The sequence below is a fragment of the Globicephala melas genome, chromosome 12 (assembly GCF_963455315.2).
Source record: "Globicephala melas chromosome 12, mGloMel1.2, whole genome shotgun sequence".
Lineage (NCBI taxonomy): Eukaryota > Metazoa > Chordata > Mammalia > Artiodactyla > Delphinidae > Globicephala > Globicephala melas.
Window position 1 is genome coordinate 5,344,199 of NC_083325.1, and position 15,718 is coordinate 5,359,916.

The following is a 15,718-nucleotide window of genomic DNA, read 5'->3' on the forward strand; positions in this document are numbered from 1 at the left end:
TGGTTCCCTTTGCTGTGCAAACCTTTTAAGTTTCATTAGGTCCCATTTATTATTATTATTTTTTTAATTTCCATTACTCTAGGGGGAAGGTCAAAAAGGATCTTGCTGTGATTTACATCATAGAATGTTCTACCCATGTTTTCCTCTAAGAGTTTGATAGTGTCTGGCCTTACATTTAGGTCTTTAATCCATTTTGAGTTTATTTTTGTGTATGGTGTTAGGAAGTATTCTAATTTCATTCTTTTACATGTAGCCGTCCAGTTTTCCCAGCACCACTTACTGAAGAGGCTGTATTTTCTCCATTGTATATTCTTCCCTCCTTTGACAAAGATAAGGTAACCATATTGTGTGGGTTTATCTCTAGGCATTCTATCTTATACCATTGATCTATATTTCTATTTTTGTGCCAGTACCATACTGTCTTGGTTACTGTAGCTTTGTAGTATAGTCTGAAGTCAGGGAGCCTGATTCCTCCCACTCCGTTTTTCTTTCTCAAGATCGCTTTGGCTATTTGGGGTCTCTTTGTTTTCATACAAACTGTGAAAAAATTTTTTTTCTAGTTCCGTGAAAAATGCCATTGGTAGTTTGAGAGGGATTACACTAAATCTGTAGATTGCTTAGGGTAATACAGTCATTTTCACAATATTAATTCTTCCAATCCAAGAACACGGTATATCTCTCCATCTGTTTGTATTGTCTTTAATTTTTTTCATCAGTGTTGTAGTTTTCTGCATACAGATCTTTTGTCTCCTTAGCTAGGTTTATTCCTGGGTATTTTATGCTTTTTGTTGAAGTGGTGATTGGGAGTGTTTCCTTAATTTCTCTTTAAGATTTTTCATTTTTAGTGTATAGGAATGCAAGAGATTTCTGTGCATTAATTTTTTATCCTGCAACTTTACCAAATTCATTGATTAGCTCTAGTAGTTTTCTGGTAGCATCTTTAGGATTCTCTATGTATAGTATCATGTCATCTGCAAACAGTGACAGTTTTACTTCTTCTTTTCCAATCTGTATTCCTTTTATTTCTTTTTCTTCTCTGATTGCTGTGGCTAAAACTTCCAAAACTATGTTGAATAATAGTGGTGAGAGTGGACATCCTTGTCTTGTTCCTGATCTTAGAGGAAATGGTTTCAGTTTTTCACCATTGAGAACAATGTTGGCTGTGGGTTTGTCATATATGGCCTTTATTATGTTGAGGTAGGTTCCCTCTATGTCCACTTTCTGGAGAGTTTTTATCATAAATGGGTGTTGAATTTTGTCATAAGCTTTTTCTGCAACTGTTGAGATTATCACATGGTTTTTATCCTTCAATTTGTTAATATGGTGTATCACATTGATTGATTTGCATATATTGCAAATCCTTGCATTCCTGGGATAAACCACACTTGGCCATGGTGTATGATACTTTTAATGTGCTGTTGCATTCTGTTTGCTTGTATTTTATTGAGGATTTTTGCATTTATTTTCATCAGTGATATTGGCCTGTAGTTTTCTTTTTTGTGACATCTTTGTCTGGTTTTGTTATCAGTGTGATGGTGGCCTCGTAGAATGAGTTTGGGAGTGTTTCTTCCTCTGCAATTTTTTGGAAGAGGTTGAGAAGAATGGGTGTTAGCTCTTCTCTAAATGTTTGATAGAATTCACCTGTGAAGCCGTCTGGTCCTGGGTTTTGTTTGTTGGAAGATTTTTAATCACAGTTTCAATTTCAGTGCTTGTGATTGGTCTGTTCATTTTTTCTATTTCTTCCTGGTTCAGTCTTGGAATGTTGTACTTTTCTAAGAATTTGTCCATTTCTTCCAGGTTGTCCCTTTTATTAACATATAGTTGCTTATAGTAGTCTCTCATGATACTTTGTATTTCTTCAGCATCAGATGTTACTATTTTTTCATTTCTAATGCTATCGATTTCAATCTTCTCCCTTTTTTCTTGATGAGTCTGGGTAATGGTTTATCAATTTTGTTTATATTCTCAAAGAACCACCTTTTAGTTTTATTGATGTTTGTTATTCTTTTCTTCATTTCTTTTCATTTATTTCTGATCTGATCTTTATGACTTCTTTCATTCTGCTAACCTTGGGTATTTTTTGTTCTTCTTTCTCTAATTGCTTTGGGTGTAAGGTTAGGTTGTTTATTTGAGATCTTTTCTTGTTTCTTGAGGTAGGATTGTAGTGCTATAAACTTCCCTCTTAGAACTGCTTTTCCTGCATCCCATAGGTTTTCTGTCGTCATGTTTTCACTGTCATTTTTTTCTAGGTATTTTTTGATGTCCTCTTTGATTTCTTCAGTGATCTCTTAGTTATTTAGTAGTGTCTAGTTTAGCCTCCATGTGTTTGTAGTTTTTACAGTTTTTTTCCTGTAATTGATATCTAGTCTCATAGCATTGTCATCGGAAAAGATACTTAATAGTATTTCAATTTTCTTAAGTTTACCAAGGCTTGATTTGGGACCCAAGATATGATCTATCCTGAAGAATGTGCCATGAGCAATTGAGAAGAAAGTGTATTCTGTTGTTTTTGGATGGAAGGTCCTATAAATACCAATTAAGTCCATCTGGTCTAATGTGCATTAAAGTTGTGTTTCCTTATTTATTTTCATTTTGGATGATCCGTCCATTGGTGTAAGTGGGGTATTAAAGTCCCCTACTATTATTGTGTTACTCTCGATTTCCCCTTTTATGTCTGTTAGCATTTGTCTTATGTATTGAGGTGCTCCTATGTTGGGTGCATAAATATTTACAATTGTTATATATTTTTCTTGGATTGATCCCTTGATCATTATGTAATGTCCTTCTTTGTCTCTTGTAATAGTCTTTATTTTAAAGTCTATTTTTTCTTATATGAGTATTGCTACTTCATCTTTCTCTTGATTTCCATTTGCATGGAATACCTTTTTCCATCCCCTCACTTTCAGTCTGTATGTGTCCCTAGGTCTGAAGTTGGTCTCTTGTAGACAGCATATATACAGGTCTTGTTTTTGTATCCATGCAGATAGTCTGTGTCTTTTGGTTGGAGCATATAAGCCATTTACATTTAAGGTAGGTATTTATATGTATTTTCCTATGACGATTTTCTTAATTGTTTTGGGTTTGTTTTTGTAGATCTTTTCCTTCTCTGTGTTTCCCTCCTAGAGAAGTTCCTTTACCATTTGTTGTAAAGCTGGTTTGGTGGTGCTGAATTCTCTTAACTCTTGCTTGTCTGTAAAGGTTTTAATTTCTCCATTGAATCTGAATGAGATCCTTGCTGGGTAATCTTGGTTGTAGATTTTCCCCTTTTATCACTTTAAATGTGTCCTGCCACCCCCTTCTGGCTTGCAGAGTCCTGCTGAAAGATCAGCTATTAACCTTATGGGGATTCCCGTGTATGTTATTTGTTGCTTTTCCCTTGCTGCTTTTAATATTTTTTCTTTGTATATAATTTTAGATAGTTTGATTAATATGTGTCTTGGCATGTTTCTCCTTGGGTTTATCCTGTATGGGATTCTCTGTGCTTCCTGGACTTGATTGACTATTTCTTTCCCATATTAGGGAAGTTTCAATAATCTCTTCAAATATTTTCTCAGACCCTTCCTTTTTCTCTTCTTCTGGGACCCTTATAATTCGAATGTTGGTGTGTTTAATGTTGGCCCAGAGGTCTCTGAGACTGTCCTCAATTCTTTTTTCTTTATTCAGCTCTGCAGAAGTTATTTCCACTATTCTGTCTTCCAGGTCACTTATCCGTTCTTCTGCCTTAGTTATTCTTCTATTGATTCCTTCTATTTTTAATTTCATTTATTGTGTTGTTCATCATTACTTGTTTGCTCTTTAGTTCTTCTAATTCCTTGTTAAACATTTCTTGTATGTTCTCCATTCTATTTCTGAGATTTTTGATCATCTTTACTATCATTACTCTGAATTCTTTTTCCGGTAGACTGCTTATTTCCTCTTCATATATTTGGTCTGGTGGGTTTTTACCTTGCTCCTTCATCTGCTGCATATTTCTCTGTCTTCTCATTTTGCTTAACTTACTGTGTTTGGGGTCTCCTTTTCACAGCCTGCAGGTTCGTAGCTCCTCTTATTTCTGGTGGGTTAGGTTGGTTCAGTAGCTTGTGTAGGCTTCCTTGTGGGGGGGATTGGTGTCTGTGTTCTAGTGGGTGGGCTGAATCTTCTCTTTCTGGTGGGCAGAGCCATGTCCAGTGGTGTATTTTGGGTGGTCTGTGAATTTAGTATGACTTTCGGCAGGCTGTCTGCTAATGGGTGGGGTTATGTTCCTGTCTTGCTAGTTGTTTGGCATGGGATGTCCAGCACTGGGGCTTGCTGGCCATTGGATGGAGCTTGTTTTTAGTGTTGAGACAGATCTCTGGGAGCGCTCTCACCAATTAATATTACATGGGGCCAGGTGGTCTCTGGTTGTCCAACATCCTGGACATGGCCCTCCCACCGCGGAGGTCCAGGCCCGACACCCAGCCGGAACACCAAGACCCTGCTAGCCGCACAGCACAGAATAAAAGGAAGGTTAAAAAAAAAAAAAAAGAACAGACAGAACCCCAAAACAAATGATAAAGGCAAAACTAAACAGGCAAAATCACAGAAACATACATACACACACACACACACACACACACACACACACACACACTCACAAAAAGAAAAAAAAAACCCCAAACAGACAGAACCCCAAGACAAATAGTAAGAGCAAAACTAAACAGACAAAATCACACAAAGAAACAGACACTCAGAAAAAGAGAAAAAAAAAAAAAGGAAGAGAGCAACCAAACCAATAAACAAACCCACAGATGAAAACAAACACTAAAAACTAAACTAAGATAAACATAAAACCAAAAACAAATCAAATGCAGAAAGCAAACCCTGAGTCCACAGTTGCCCCCAATGTCCCCCGCCTCAATTTTGGGAACACTCGTTGTCTATTCAGGTATTCCACACATGCAGGGTTTACCAAGCTGATTGTGGGGATTTAGTCCACTGCTTCTGAGGCTGCACAGTGAGATTTCCTTTCTCTTCTTTGTTCACACAGCTCCTGGGGTTCAGCTTTGGTTTTGGCCCTGCCTCTGCATGTAAGTCACCTTCAGGCATCTGTTCCCCACCCAGACAGGACAGGATTAAAGCAGTGGCTGATTAGGGCTCTCTTCCTCACTCAGGCGGGGGAGAGGGTGGGGTATGGTAGTCACAAATGGGATGCTGGGAGTGCCTGCAGTGGCAGAGGGCAGTGTGATGTTGCAACAGCCTGAGGTGCGCCATGTGTTCTCCTGGGGAAGTTGACCCCGGATCACAGGAGCCTGGCAGTGGTGTGCTGCATAGGCTCCTTTGAGGGTGTGGGTAGTGACCTGTGTTTGCACACGGGACTCTTGATGGCAGTAGTGGCAGAGGTAGCAGTCTGTGCCCACCTCTGACATCCAAGATGATAGCTGTGGCTCATGCTCATCTCTGGAGCTCCCTTAGGCAGTGCTTTGTTGTCTGCAGGCTTACGGAGTAGGAAGCCCTTCTCCTCATGCACCCCGAAACAATGGTCTCTTGCCTCTCCGGCAGGTCCAGACTTTTTCCTGGGCTCCCTCCCAGCTAGCCGTGGTGCACTAACCCCCTGCAGGCTGTGTTCACACCGCCAACCCCAGTCCTCTCCCTGCGCTCCAACTGAAGCCTGAGCCTCAGGTCCCAGCCCCCGCCTGCCCCGGCGGGTGAGCAGACAAGCCTCTCAGGCTGGTGAGTTCTGGTCGGCACCGATCCTCTGTGCGGGAATCTCTCCACTTTGCCCTCCACACCCCTGTTGCTGTGCTCTCCTCTGTGGCTCCAAAGCTCCCCACCCCATCCCTGCCAGTGAGGGGGCTTCCTAGTGTGTGGAAACTTTTCCTCCCTCACAGCTCCCTCCCAGACGTGCAGGTCCCATCCCTATTCTTTTGTCTCTTCTTTTTCTTTTTTCTTTTGCCCTACCCAGGTATGTGGGGATTTTCTTGCCTTTTTGGAAGTCTGAGGTCTTCTGCCAGCGTTCAGTAGGTGTTCTGTAGGAGTTGTTCCACACATAGATGTATTTTTGATGTGTTTGTGGGGAGGAAGGTGATCTCCACATCTCACGCTGCCACCATCTTGAAGGTCTCCAACATACTAGTTCTTATTCATTTCTCTTACTGTTGCTATAAACGCACTGGCATGGTTTCTATTATTTACCTCCTATGCCTATGGCCTATTTGAACTCTCTTCTCTTCTGCATGTCTCCCAGGTCACATGTGTATATACACCCGTGTACATGATGAGTATACACCCGTGTACATGATGAGTATACAGAATTATCTACCAGTAAAATTGGGAGATCATAGATTATGCCTAGCTCCAACTTGAAATGACATGCCAAGCTGTTTTCTAATAGTTGTACCACCTGACACTTCCACCAGCAGTGTGAGAGTTCCTGTTACTGCACAGACTCCATGATGCCTGGGCTTGTCAGTCTATTTACTTTAGCCATCTTTATGTATGTGTCCTGATATCACCTAGCGAATTTAAGTTACATCTCCCTAGACTGCACCTGATCGAGCACCTTTTTAACCTTTTTATTGGCTGTGTTGATATCCTCTACTGGAGCTGTCGGTCCAAGTGGTTTGTCTGTCCTCCTACCGGGTGGCCTTCTTCTCATTATTTTGGAGGAGCTTGGGCTAGACCCTGCATACAAGACCTTTGCTCACCTATTTCAAGTATCTTCTTCTACTCTGTGGCTTGTCTGTCCACTCTCTGAATAAATAGAAGTTCTTATTTCTAATGTAGCCTCATTTACCAATTTTTTCCTTCAATACTAGTAATTTGTATGTTATTCGTTTTTTTTAATCTTTCCTTACCCCAAATCATAAAGGTATTTTTCTAGAAATGTGTGGTTTTGACTTTCATATTTAGGTCTACAATTCACTTGAAATTATTTTTATAAAAGGCACGAGAAAGGGGGAAAGTTTTGCCTTATTCTATATTACATCTAATTGTTTAGGACCATTTATTGAGAAGACTGCACTTTCCCCATTCCTCTGTAGTGTCAAAGCCAAGTGCTTTGCATGAATGGATCTATTTCTGAGCCTTCAGTTCTGTTCTATTGTCGATCCTCATACCAGGACTAGAGTGTCTAAATTACCATAGCTTTTTAGCAAATCTTGAAATCTGGTGTCACTCATCCTCCCATTCAGTTCTTCTTCATTGAAAGTGTCTTAACTATTATTCAATCTTTGAGTTTTCATACCAATGTTATAATCAATATATCAAATTCTGCAAAAACCAAAATCTGTTAAGATTTTGACTGTCTTCTTCCTCAAAACAAAGAAAAAGCGTTCAATAATTCAGTCTTGACTGTGTTGTTTCTATCGGTTTTTAAAAATAGATTTTTAAAAATCAGATTAAGGACATTCCCTTCTATTCTTAATAAAAGAGTTGTTTTTTTAAAATAATGAATTCCTAGTTCAAGTTTTCTAAATGACTTTTTTGTATCTATAAGGTAAGTGTATTATTTTTCTCCTTTAGTTTGTTTATGCAAAATAAAAGAGTGAATTATCTAATATGAAACAACCTTGTGTTGCTCCGTATAACCCCAATTTAGTCTTTTATGCATGTTGTTAAAATTAATTTGCTTACATTTTTCATCTGTGTTTATGAATGAGAGTTGGCCTGAAATTTTCCTTTGTAATAACGTCCTGGACTTCCCAGGTAGTGCAGTAGTTGAGAATCCACCTGCCAATGCAGGGGACACAGGTTCGATCCCTGATCCAGGAAGATCCCACATGCCACAGAGAAACTAAGCCCATGCACCACAACTACTGAGCCTGTGTTCTACAGCCCGTGAGCCACAACTACAGAGCCTGTGCACTACAACTACTGAACTCTGCACGCCTAGAGCTCGTGCTCCACAACTAGAGAAGCCACCGCAGTGAGAAGCCCATGCACCACTGTGAAGAGTAGCCCCAGCTCGCCGCAACTAGAGAAAGCCTGTGCACAGCAATGAAGACCCAGTGCAACCAAAAATAAATTTTTAAAAAATTAATAATGTCGTTGTTGGGTTTGGGTGTCAAGGTTTTCCTGACCTTATAAAATGAGATAAGGACTATTTCCTCTTTTACTTCTCTCTGAAACAATTTGTTGAAAATTGATGTTATCTCTTTATTAAATGTTTTGTAGAATTCACCAGTAAAACCAACTGAATCTGGAATTTTGTTTGTGGGAAGATTTTAAATTTTTTTAATAGTTATATGATTATCTTCCTCTCTCATGGCTTATATTTTCTTTCTAATTATCTAAACACAATGGCTAGAATTTTCAAAGACAGGAGAGGGCAACAACGTTAATTAAGAGAGTTAATAACAGGTATGTTTATCCTTTCTAGGTGTTTATGAAATCCACTAGGGTATTCACATGGTGAGTGATATGTAGACAACTATCTTTTATTATGGGCATTATTATTTCTTTGAAAATTCAGAAGAACTAAAGAACTCTCCTCGAAACTTGTGGGTCCAGAGCCTTTTAAGTACTGAGTAAATTTCATCTCCTTTCCATGTGTTGCTTTGTAAGCTTTCTCATTTCTGTCTTTAATGTTTGAGTTTCTCTGCATTGGGGGGGATTAGTTTGCTGGAGGTTCCTCTATCTTCTTTTTCTATTCCACCCCACCCCCGCCCCAACTCTTCTATCCCAGAACCAACTTTGGAATTTATCAATTCTATTTGTTGGTTGTTTTCCTTATAATAACTTTATAATTTTTTACACCTATCTTTTTTATTTCCTTCCATGGAGTTGTTTAGTTGCTCTTTTTTATAGAGTTAAATGGTTAGATGATGGATTTTAATGTTTTCAACACTTATTATTAATCATAATGATATTTAAAGATACACGCTTGTTTAGAACTCACCATTGGTCACATTCCATTTGATATGTTCTCTCTGCCATTATTTTCTAAATATTCTGTACCAATGGCTTTGGCTTAATCTAACCAAGAAAGTAAATACTTAGAAGCTAAATTTATTGTTGCTTATTTTTTTTAATTAGTGGATTTATTTTTTGTTGGGTTTATCATTGTTTTGACTTTAGCTGTAAATTTCTAGATTACCTACATGGGGATTATACCACGTGGTCTGTATAATTTCCTTTTTTGGGTCTCTGAGTTTCTCATAGATGTTTATGAGTGCTATCCATTAAATACATTATTCTTAATATATTACTAGAGTATTTTAGATCCTTATTTGACTAGCAAATTTGTCAAAGCCAGAGTATGTTAAAATCTCCCACTATAACTGAAACTATTGTACTGTCTTGTTGTATTGTCCTTGTATCTCTGAGAGTTTAGCTTTATATATTTTATTTTGATGCATGGCTATTTGACACATAAACATTTTTATTTGGGGAAGGATAATTTTTATTAGTATAAAATGATTCAATTTGTCATTTAATTTTTTGCATTGAAAGATATATTATCAGATTGAAAGATTAATGTTGCGAATCTGATTTCTTTGTATTGCTATTGTATGCAAATCTTATGCATATCTTGCTTATGCACAGATTTTTAACCTTCTAGGACATGTATTTTTAGATCTGTGTATTTTGAGGAGAGCATATAATTGGATTTTAATATTTGACTCAACCTGAACATCTGCCTTTTTTTTTTTTAATTTTTTAATTTTTTGGTTGCATTGGCTCTTTGTTGCTGCACGCGGGCTTTCTCTAGTTGCAGCGAGTGGGGGCTACTTTTCGTTGTGGTGCATGGGCTTCTCATTGCAGTGACTTCCCTTGTGGAGCATGGGCTCTAGGTGGGTGGGCTTCAGTATTTGTACAGAGTGGGCTCAGCAGTTGTGGCTCACAGGCTCTAGAGCTCAGGCTCAGTAGATGTGGCACACGGGCTTAGTTGCCCCATGGCATGTGGGATCTTCCCAGACCATGGATTGAACCTGTGTCCCCTGCATTGGCAGGAGGATTCTTAACCACTGCACCTCCAGGGAAGTCCCGAGCATCTGTCTTTTAATAAAAACTTTGTTTAATTTATTTTTTCTTTAGAAGGTACTCAACACATTTTTACCTTACTAGTGATTACCTTTAAATTTTAAAAAATTATTTGAGTCCCTTTTTCTCCACTTAGATCACAAACTGAGGCAGTGTTTATTGATCCTTTCCTATGTAAAATAAGGAAAATAACATGATAACTTCCCCTACTCCTTTCATATCCTTCCTAGTGTGAGATAATATAACCCAGGACTCTTGATCAACATTACTTAATAGTAGTTTGATATTACATATCATGTCTTTCAGGAAGGATTTGTCTTTGCGTGAACAGATTTACAGTAATCTTTCAGACGCATAGTGATTGCAGCCAGACCTTTCAAAGCACAACCTCCCCAGCCTTCTGCTCTGTGATTTTTTATTTTGATACCTCTCCTGATGAACTCAGGTATATCCAAAGCTGGAAACTGGATACACCTGTGTGGGATTTGTCTTCATTCCTGAAATTCAAAAACATTCACAAGGATATGTGGACTTACTGATTCCTGCCCTTAGGATTTCAGTGGCTTCAATAAGTTTACTCACCAAGTTTTACTTCAATTGAATTATTTTTTGGATAAATGATCTTAGGGATTCTTCTTCCATTTCCCACTTTTTCTGCTAAGAAATCATACCCACATGAAATTGTATTAGAAACATTCCCAACTACTTGAATGCAGTAATAACATAAAGAAAACCTGGTACTGAGCAGACCTTCAACAAATATTGGTCAAGAAAAAACAATACCCATGATGTGACAAAGTATCACTCCATAAGTGCATAGTTTTCAACCAGAAATAATTGAATTGCTAAGGGGACAATCTAAAAGCTGGGCTACCAAGAGAGTTCACATCATCATTATATATTTGACATAAATATAAACTGATGAGATTGTGTACTAACTTCTCATTGCCTAGTCATTCAGTACACGTCTTAAGCACTGGTGATAAGCGAAGCTCTGGCCTGGGTCCTAGACAGAAAGAAACAGTGGCTCTAATGGTCTGTCTTCAGTTCCACTCCTCCATCCTCCAACCCTGCTATTCCATATTCTTCGCAAACCTTCCTTATTCTTCAGCTTTTTCATCCCTCCCCCCCACTTTATAACTGCCTTCCTTGTATTGACTCCCCACCCCTTTGTCTTTCTCCACACCTCCCTCCCCCATTTGTCTACCAATATTTAGCAATCACCCTCTGGATCCCACATTTCTCCTCTCCATTTGGGGTGCGAGGTGAAAAAGTTATAAGAGGGAAGCTATAAAAATGCAAAACCATATGTCCTTTGCGGTGGCAATAATATTTGCACATTCTACAAACTATTCAAATTCAGTACAGTAAGTCCTCTGCATACAAACCTTCAAGTTGTGAACTTTCAAAGATGCTAACTTGCGTTTGCGTGCCCACATAAGTTAGTTCATGTGTCTGGCATACATTGTCACATGTGTGCAATCTCTACAAGTGGTTGTGCTTTTGTGTACTTTACTGTACAGTACTGTATAAAGTAGAGTATCTTTATTTCAAGCCCAGGATGTCCAGAAGCAAGTGTAAAAGCAGCGGTGATGTAGCTGGTACTTTCCTGTTCGCTCGATGCCAGCCCCTGTATGCCAGCTCTCGTACTGTACAACTGTACTTTTCAAGGTACTGTACTGTAAGATTAAAAGTGTTTTCTTTATTTTGTGTGTTTGTTTTTTACGTATTATTTTTGTGAAAATTATTATAAACCTATTACAGTACAGTACTATATAGCCGATTGTGTTAGTTGGGTACCTAAGCTAACTTTGTTGGACCTACAAACATGCTCTTGGGATGGAACTTGTTCTTATGTGGGGGACTTACTGTATGTCCCAAACAGAAGTCATCACCAGCCAGTTAATATACCATCTCCCACTCAATCACACACATAGAAAATCTAGATGTCATTCTAAGTAACAGCTTTCCTCCCACCCTCTTCATATGATCATCACCCAGCCAAACTAATTTTACCTCTTAGCATTTCTCAGTCTGTGCCTCTTTCTTTACACCTAAACCCTAGTTTCTACTCTCTACTCTTTCCCTAGGCACTCTCATTCACATCCACCTCTTCAATTATCGTCTAAAGTTCAATGACTTTGCAAGGTGTAACTCTAAGCTCCAGACCCATATAGGCCATGACCTACTTGACATCTCAAGTCACCAAGTACTCAGCTCACCCATGACCAAACTCATGATCTCACTCTTAAATCCAGTTTTCCTCCAGAGTTATCTTTTTTCCTTGAATCGTATCACCATCCAAAAGGCCTAGCTTCCTGGATCTTGCCATATCTCTCACCCCACATTCAATCTGACACCAAGACCTGTGGATTTTACCTCCTAGAATGCCTGGAGTCCATCCACCTGTGCCTAGCTGATGTCTCACCTGCATTTCTGCACCTGCCTCCTAACTGCCATTCTTATCTATAGGGATCGTTCTGTGCACAGTGGCCACAGTGAGCTCTCAGAAACATGTTACACCATGCTACTCTCCTGCTCTCAACTGCTCTGGCTGCTTCCCATTGTTCTTAGGAGAAAATCCATGCTTCCCACACTGGACTGAATGTTCCTACCTAACGTTGGCCCCTGACTGCTTCTCCAACCTCTTTGCCTACTGTGATCTCCCTTATTCAGCATCATCCCACCAACCTACCTACTTCCCATCCTTCAGACATACCATGGTCTGACTTGTTGTAGGGCCTTCACTTTGGCTGCCCCCTCAGTCTAGAAAAAACCTCACTCGTTTCAGCAGTTAATGCTTCCTGACCATCAGCATCACTATTATTGGGAAGCTTTCCCTGACCCACTTCCTTCTCAACAGATCCTTGTCTGTTCGATATCACATTTTCCTTTCTGCTCAGACTTCAAAGCTCCATCCAAGCCGCGGTCATGGCTGTTTGCCTCACCATCATGTTCTCCCTGCCCAGCACAGGACCTGACCTTGATGGGCACTCAGTAAAGGGTCACTAAATTACTGCCTGAAGAATCTCCTACCACTTCCAGCGAAGTTCAGATGGTTACATCCAGATGTTGCAGCAGCCTCCTAAGTGGTCTCCAGGCCTCAAGACCCCCTTCAACTCCTGCTCAAACCATCTTAGGACTGATCTCATCCATCACCAATGCAGCCTCATGTCTCTGCATTTACACTCATCCAAGGGCTCTTCAGTGCTTCATGGTAAAACCTGCGTATAATCAGACCCCTTGACCTTTCCCCTGTTTAACTCCATGACTACAGTTCCCACCACTCCTCAGCTCACAGCTTTTCATGCTCTAACAAAATTACTTTTAGATCCAACATAAACTATCATGGTGGACACTTCTCTGCTTTGCCTTAGACACTTCTTTCTGCCCCTCCTCCCTCTTCTTTACTTCTGTAAACCCTGCTCGTCCTTCAAAATTCAGCTGAGAAGACATTTCCTCTTGGAAAGCTTCCAAGACCATTTATTTACTTGCCACCTATGCAGCTACTTCTGATTTTTTTTTCCTGCTTCCCTGGACACTGTCTATAACACTCTCCTTACCACATAATGTTAAGATGATCCATTTACATTTCTAGCACCACTACAACCAGGCTGAGAGCTTCTCAAATACAAGAAAGAATTTAAAAAATTTTTTTAATTATAGGTTTTAACAATTTTTGGCATATAACAGATTATAAATAAACATTTATTGCAATGACATAAAATACAGATTATTGGACTCAGTGATCTCTTAAGGTATTCTTCATTTTGCCTTTGAAATTCCATCTTATAAAGAATTCCCTCAGCCACCAATGTAAGACTAGAGCATAAGATCATTGAGGTATTCATGTCTGCCCTTTACTGAATACCTATACTTCGCCAGGCACCGTGGGTGCTACTCCACAGACATGATCTCATTTAATTTTCATGAATAAACCAATAATTTTAGTATTCCTTTTTTTCAGATAAGAAAACTAAACAGCCCATGCCCTTTTGCCCCACTCTTCCTACCCTCTGATTCTAATAGTGACGTGTTTGAGGGACTGCTAACCCTCAGGAAAATCAAGATCGGGAATCCCTTCTGCCCAAAGCCAACCTCTCACACAAAGCCAAGAGGCAGTCAAGGGGATGGGTAAGAGTGTACTTACTGATGTTCACAGAAATGCTATTTAAAACAGTGTGCTGCTGCTTTGCGTATGTGAGCGTGGCTTGACACGCGTAGTTCCCTCCATCCTCTGTCGAGACATTCTTCACTAAAAGCTTCTTTCTCCGAGAAATGAATCGTTCTCCTTCAATCTCTTTACAGTCCTAAATTTTAAAAATATATTTTTCATTTCAAAGAGTATTTTGGGGTATCAGTTACATTCCTAGTTAGCACCATTCTATCAACCATGGGGAGACAAGAAACCTATGTGATCTCTAGACCTTAGGTAATTTACAATCTAATTGAAGACATATGTATATTTATATAAGATATGTACATATCTCCCCAGAAAACTGATAAAGAATATTCTACAGGTTACAGTGAGGGCTATAAATATGAGGTATACGGGGAGTTGAGAGGAGAGAGGCCTATGAAGGCTGGAAGGAAGACCTTATGGAGAAGGATTGGACCTAGTCCATAAAGGAGTCTGGTAGGAGGATGTGAACAAGCAGGAAGGTCCTCCACGTCTCTCAATGGACCACCGTCTAATGGCACCAAGCCCCTTTGCAAGACTGCAAGCCCAGGTGAATAAGGACTGCGTCCTCTGTGTTACAGGTCCAATCACACGTTCTCCACCTATCAGGGGTTGGACTTTGCCGAGGTCCAAAATAACTTCACCAACCTTCTATCTGGAGGCCTGAGCAATAGTCAAAGTACATGGCAAGGTTAAGCGGAGCAGATATCACGTCACTTCTTAAGTCACCCAGGTTTCCACTGCATCAACAAGGAAATGGCCTCACACAAAACCAACTTGAAGGCTGGTTAGTCTCAGGAAGGCCTTTCTCATTGTTCTCCTCAGTTTCCACCCAGAGGGCAAGCCTCACCATTCATCTGTCCTGTCATAAGCTCACATTCTAATGTGAATCGTTTTTTCCATCTCAGAGGCCCACTCCTGAACTCTTTCTCAAACCTTTTCCCGTTTCTTCAGGAAGTGCCAATCTACAAAATAACATCTGGGATAATTGAGTCCATTTATTCACTCAAATATTTTTCTTGCTCTTTGCTAGCATTGTGAGAGGCCCTGGTCATGCAGGAATAAGATGCAGTCCCTCAGAGCTCACAATCCTTATAATAGAGAAGACAAACATACAATCCCTAATTATATAAAGACGTAATCGCTCAAGTTTTGAGCTCTATCCTCACTGAGTCAACCATGGTCAGAATTCACTCTCCACCACTGGAACAGTGTGAATGCTTCCATCATGGAAGGTGAAACTCAATAATGCCAAAATGAACATTTGTTTATTTATTTATCATGTGAACAATAACTTTCTAGAAGTCTTATATTATTTTTTCTATAAACACTCTATAGGGGAAACCAAATTATAATCAGATAATTGCTTACTGAGTAGAATGGGAATTACTAGTAAGAGTCAGATGCTGATAATATGAGTGATTGCCTTCTTTAGAATAGGGACAAACAAAAAGTGTGAGCGTTTGGATTATGGAAACCTCGTTCCTGGGTGGGGCTTGTGTGGGCGCAATCTCTGGGACTCTGTTTCTATGCTCTGATCTTGATCAGTCCCCTTTCTGATTGACTCATTCAAGACATACAAATATTTAATCATATTAA

General features: G+C 39.5%; 1 protein-coding gene across 1 annotated transcript in view; it reads right to left on the minus strand.

Annotated features, from left to right (window-relative positions):
• Nucleotides 1-15,718, minus strand: part of IL1RL2 (interleukin 1 receptor like 2) — a 47,709-nt gene that overhangs the window by 16,379 nt on the left and 15,612 nt on the right. Inside the window, exons 5-6 of the mRNA XM_030838718.3 lie at nucleotides 14,090-14,249; nucleotides 10,522-10,596 (exon numbers count right to left, since the gene is read on the minus strand). Coding sequence (XP_030694578.1) covers nucleotides 10,522-10,596; nucleotides 14,090-14,249 — 235 coding nt within the window. The remainder of the gene's footprint in view (nucleotides 1-10,521; nucleotides 10,597-14,089; nucleotides 14,250-15,718) is intronic.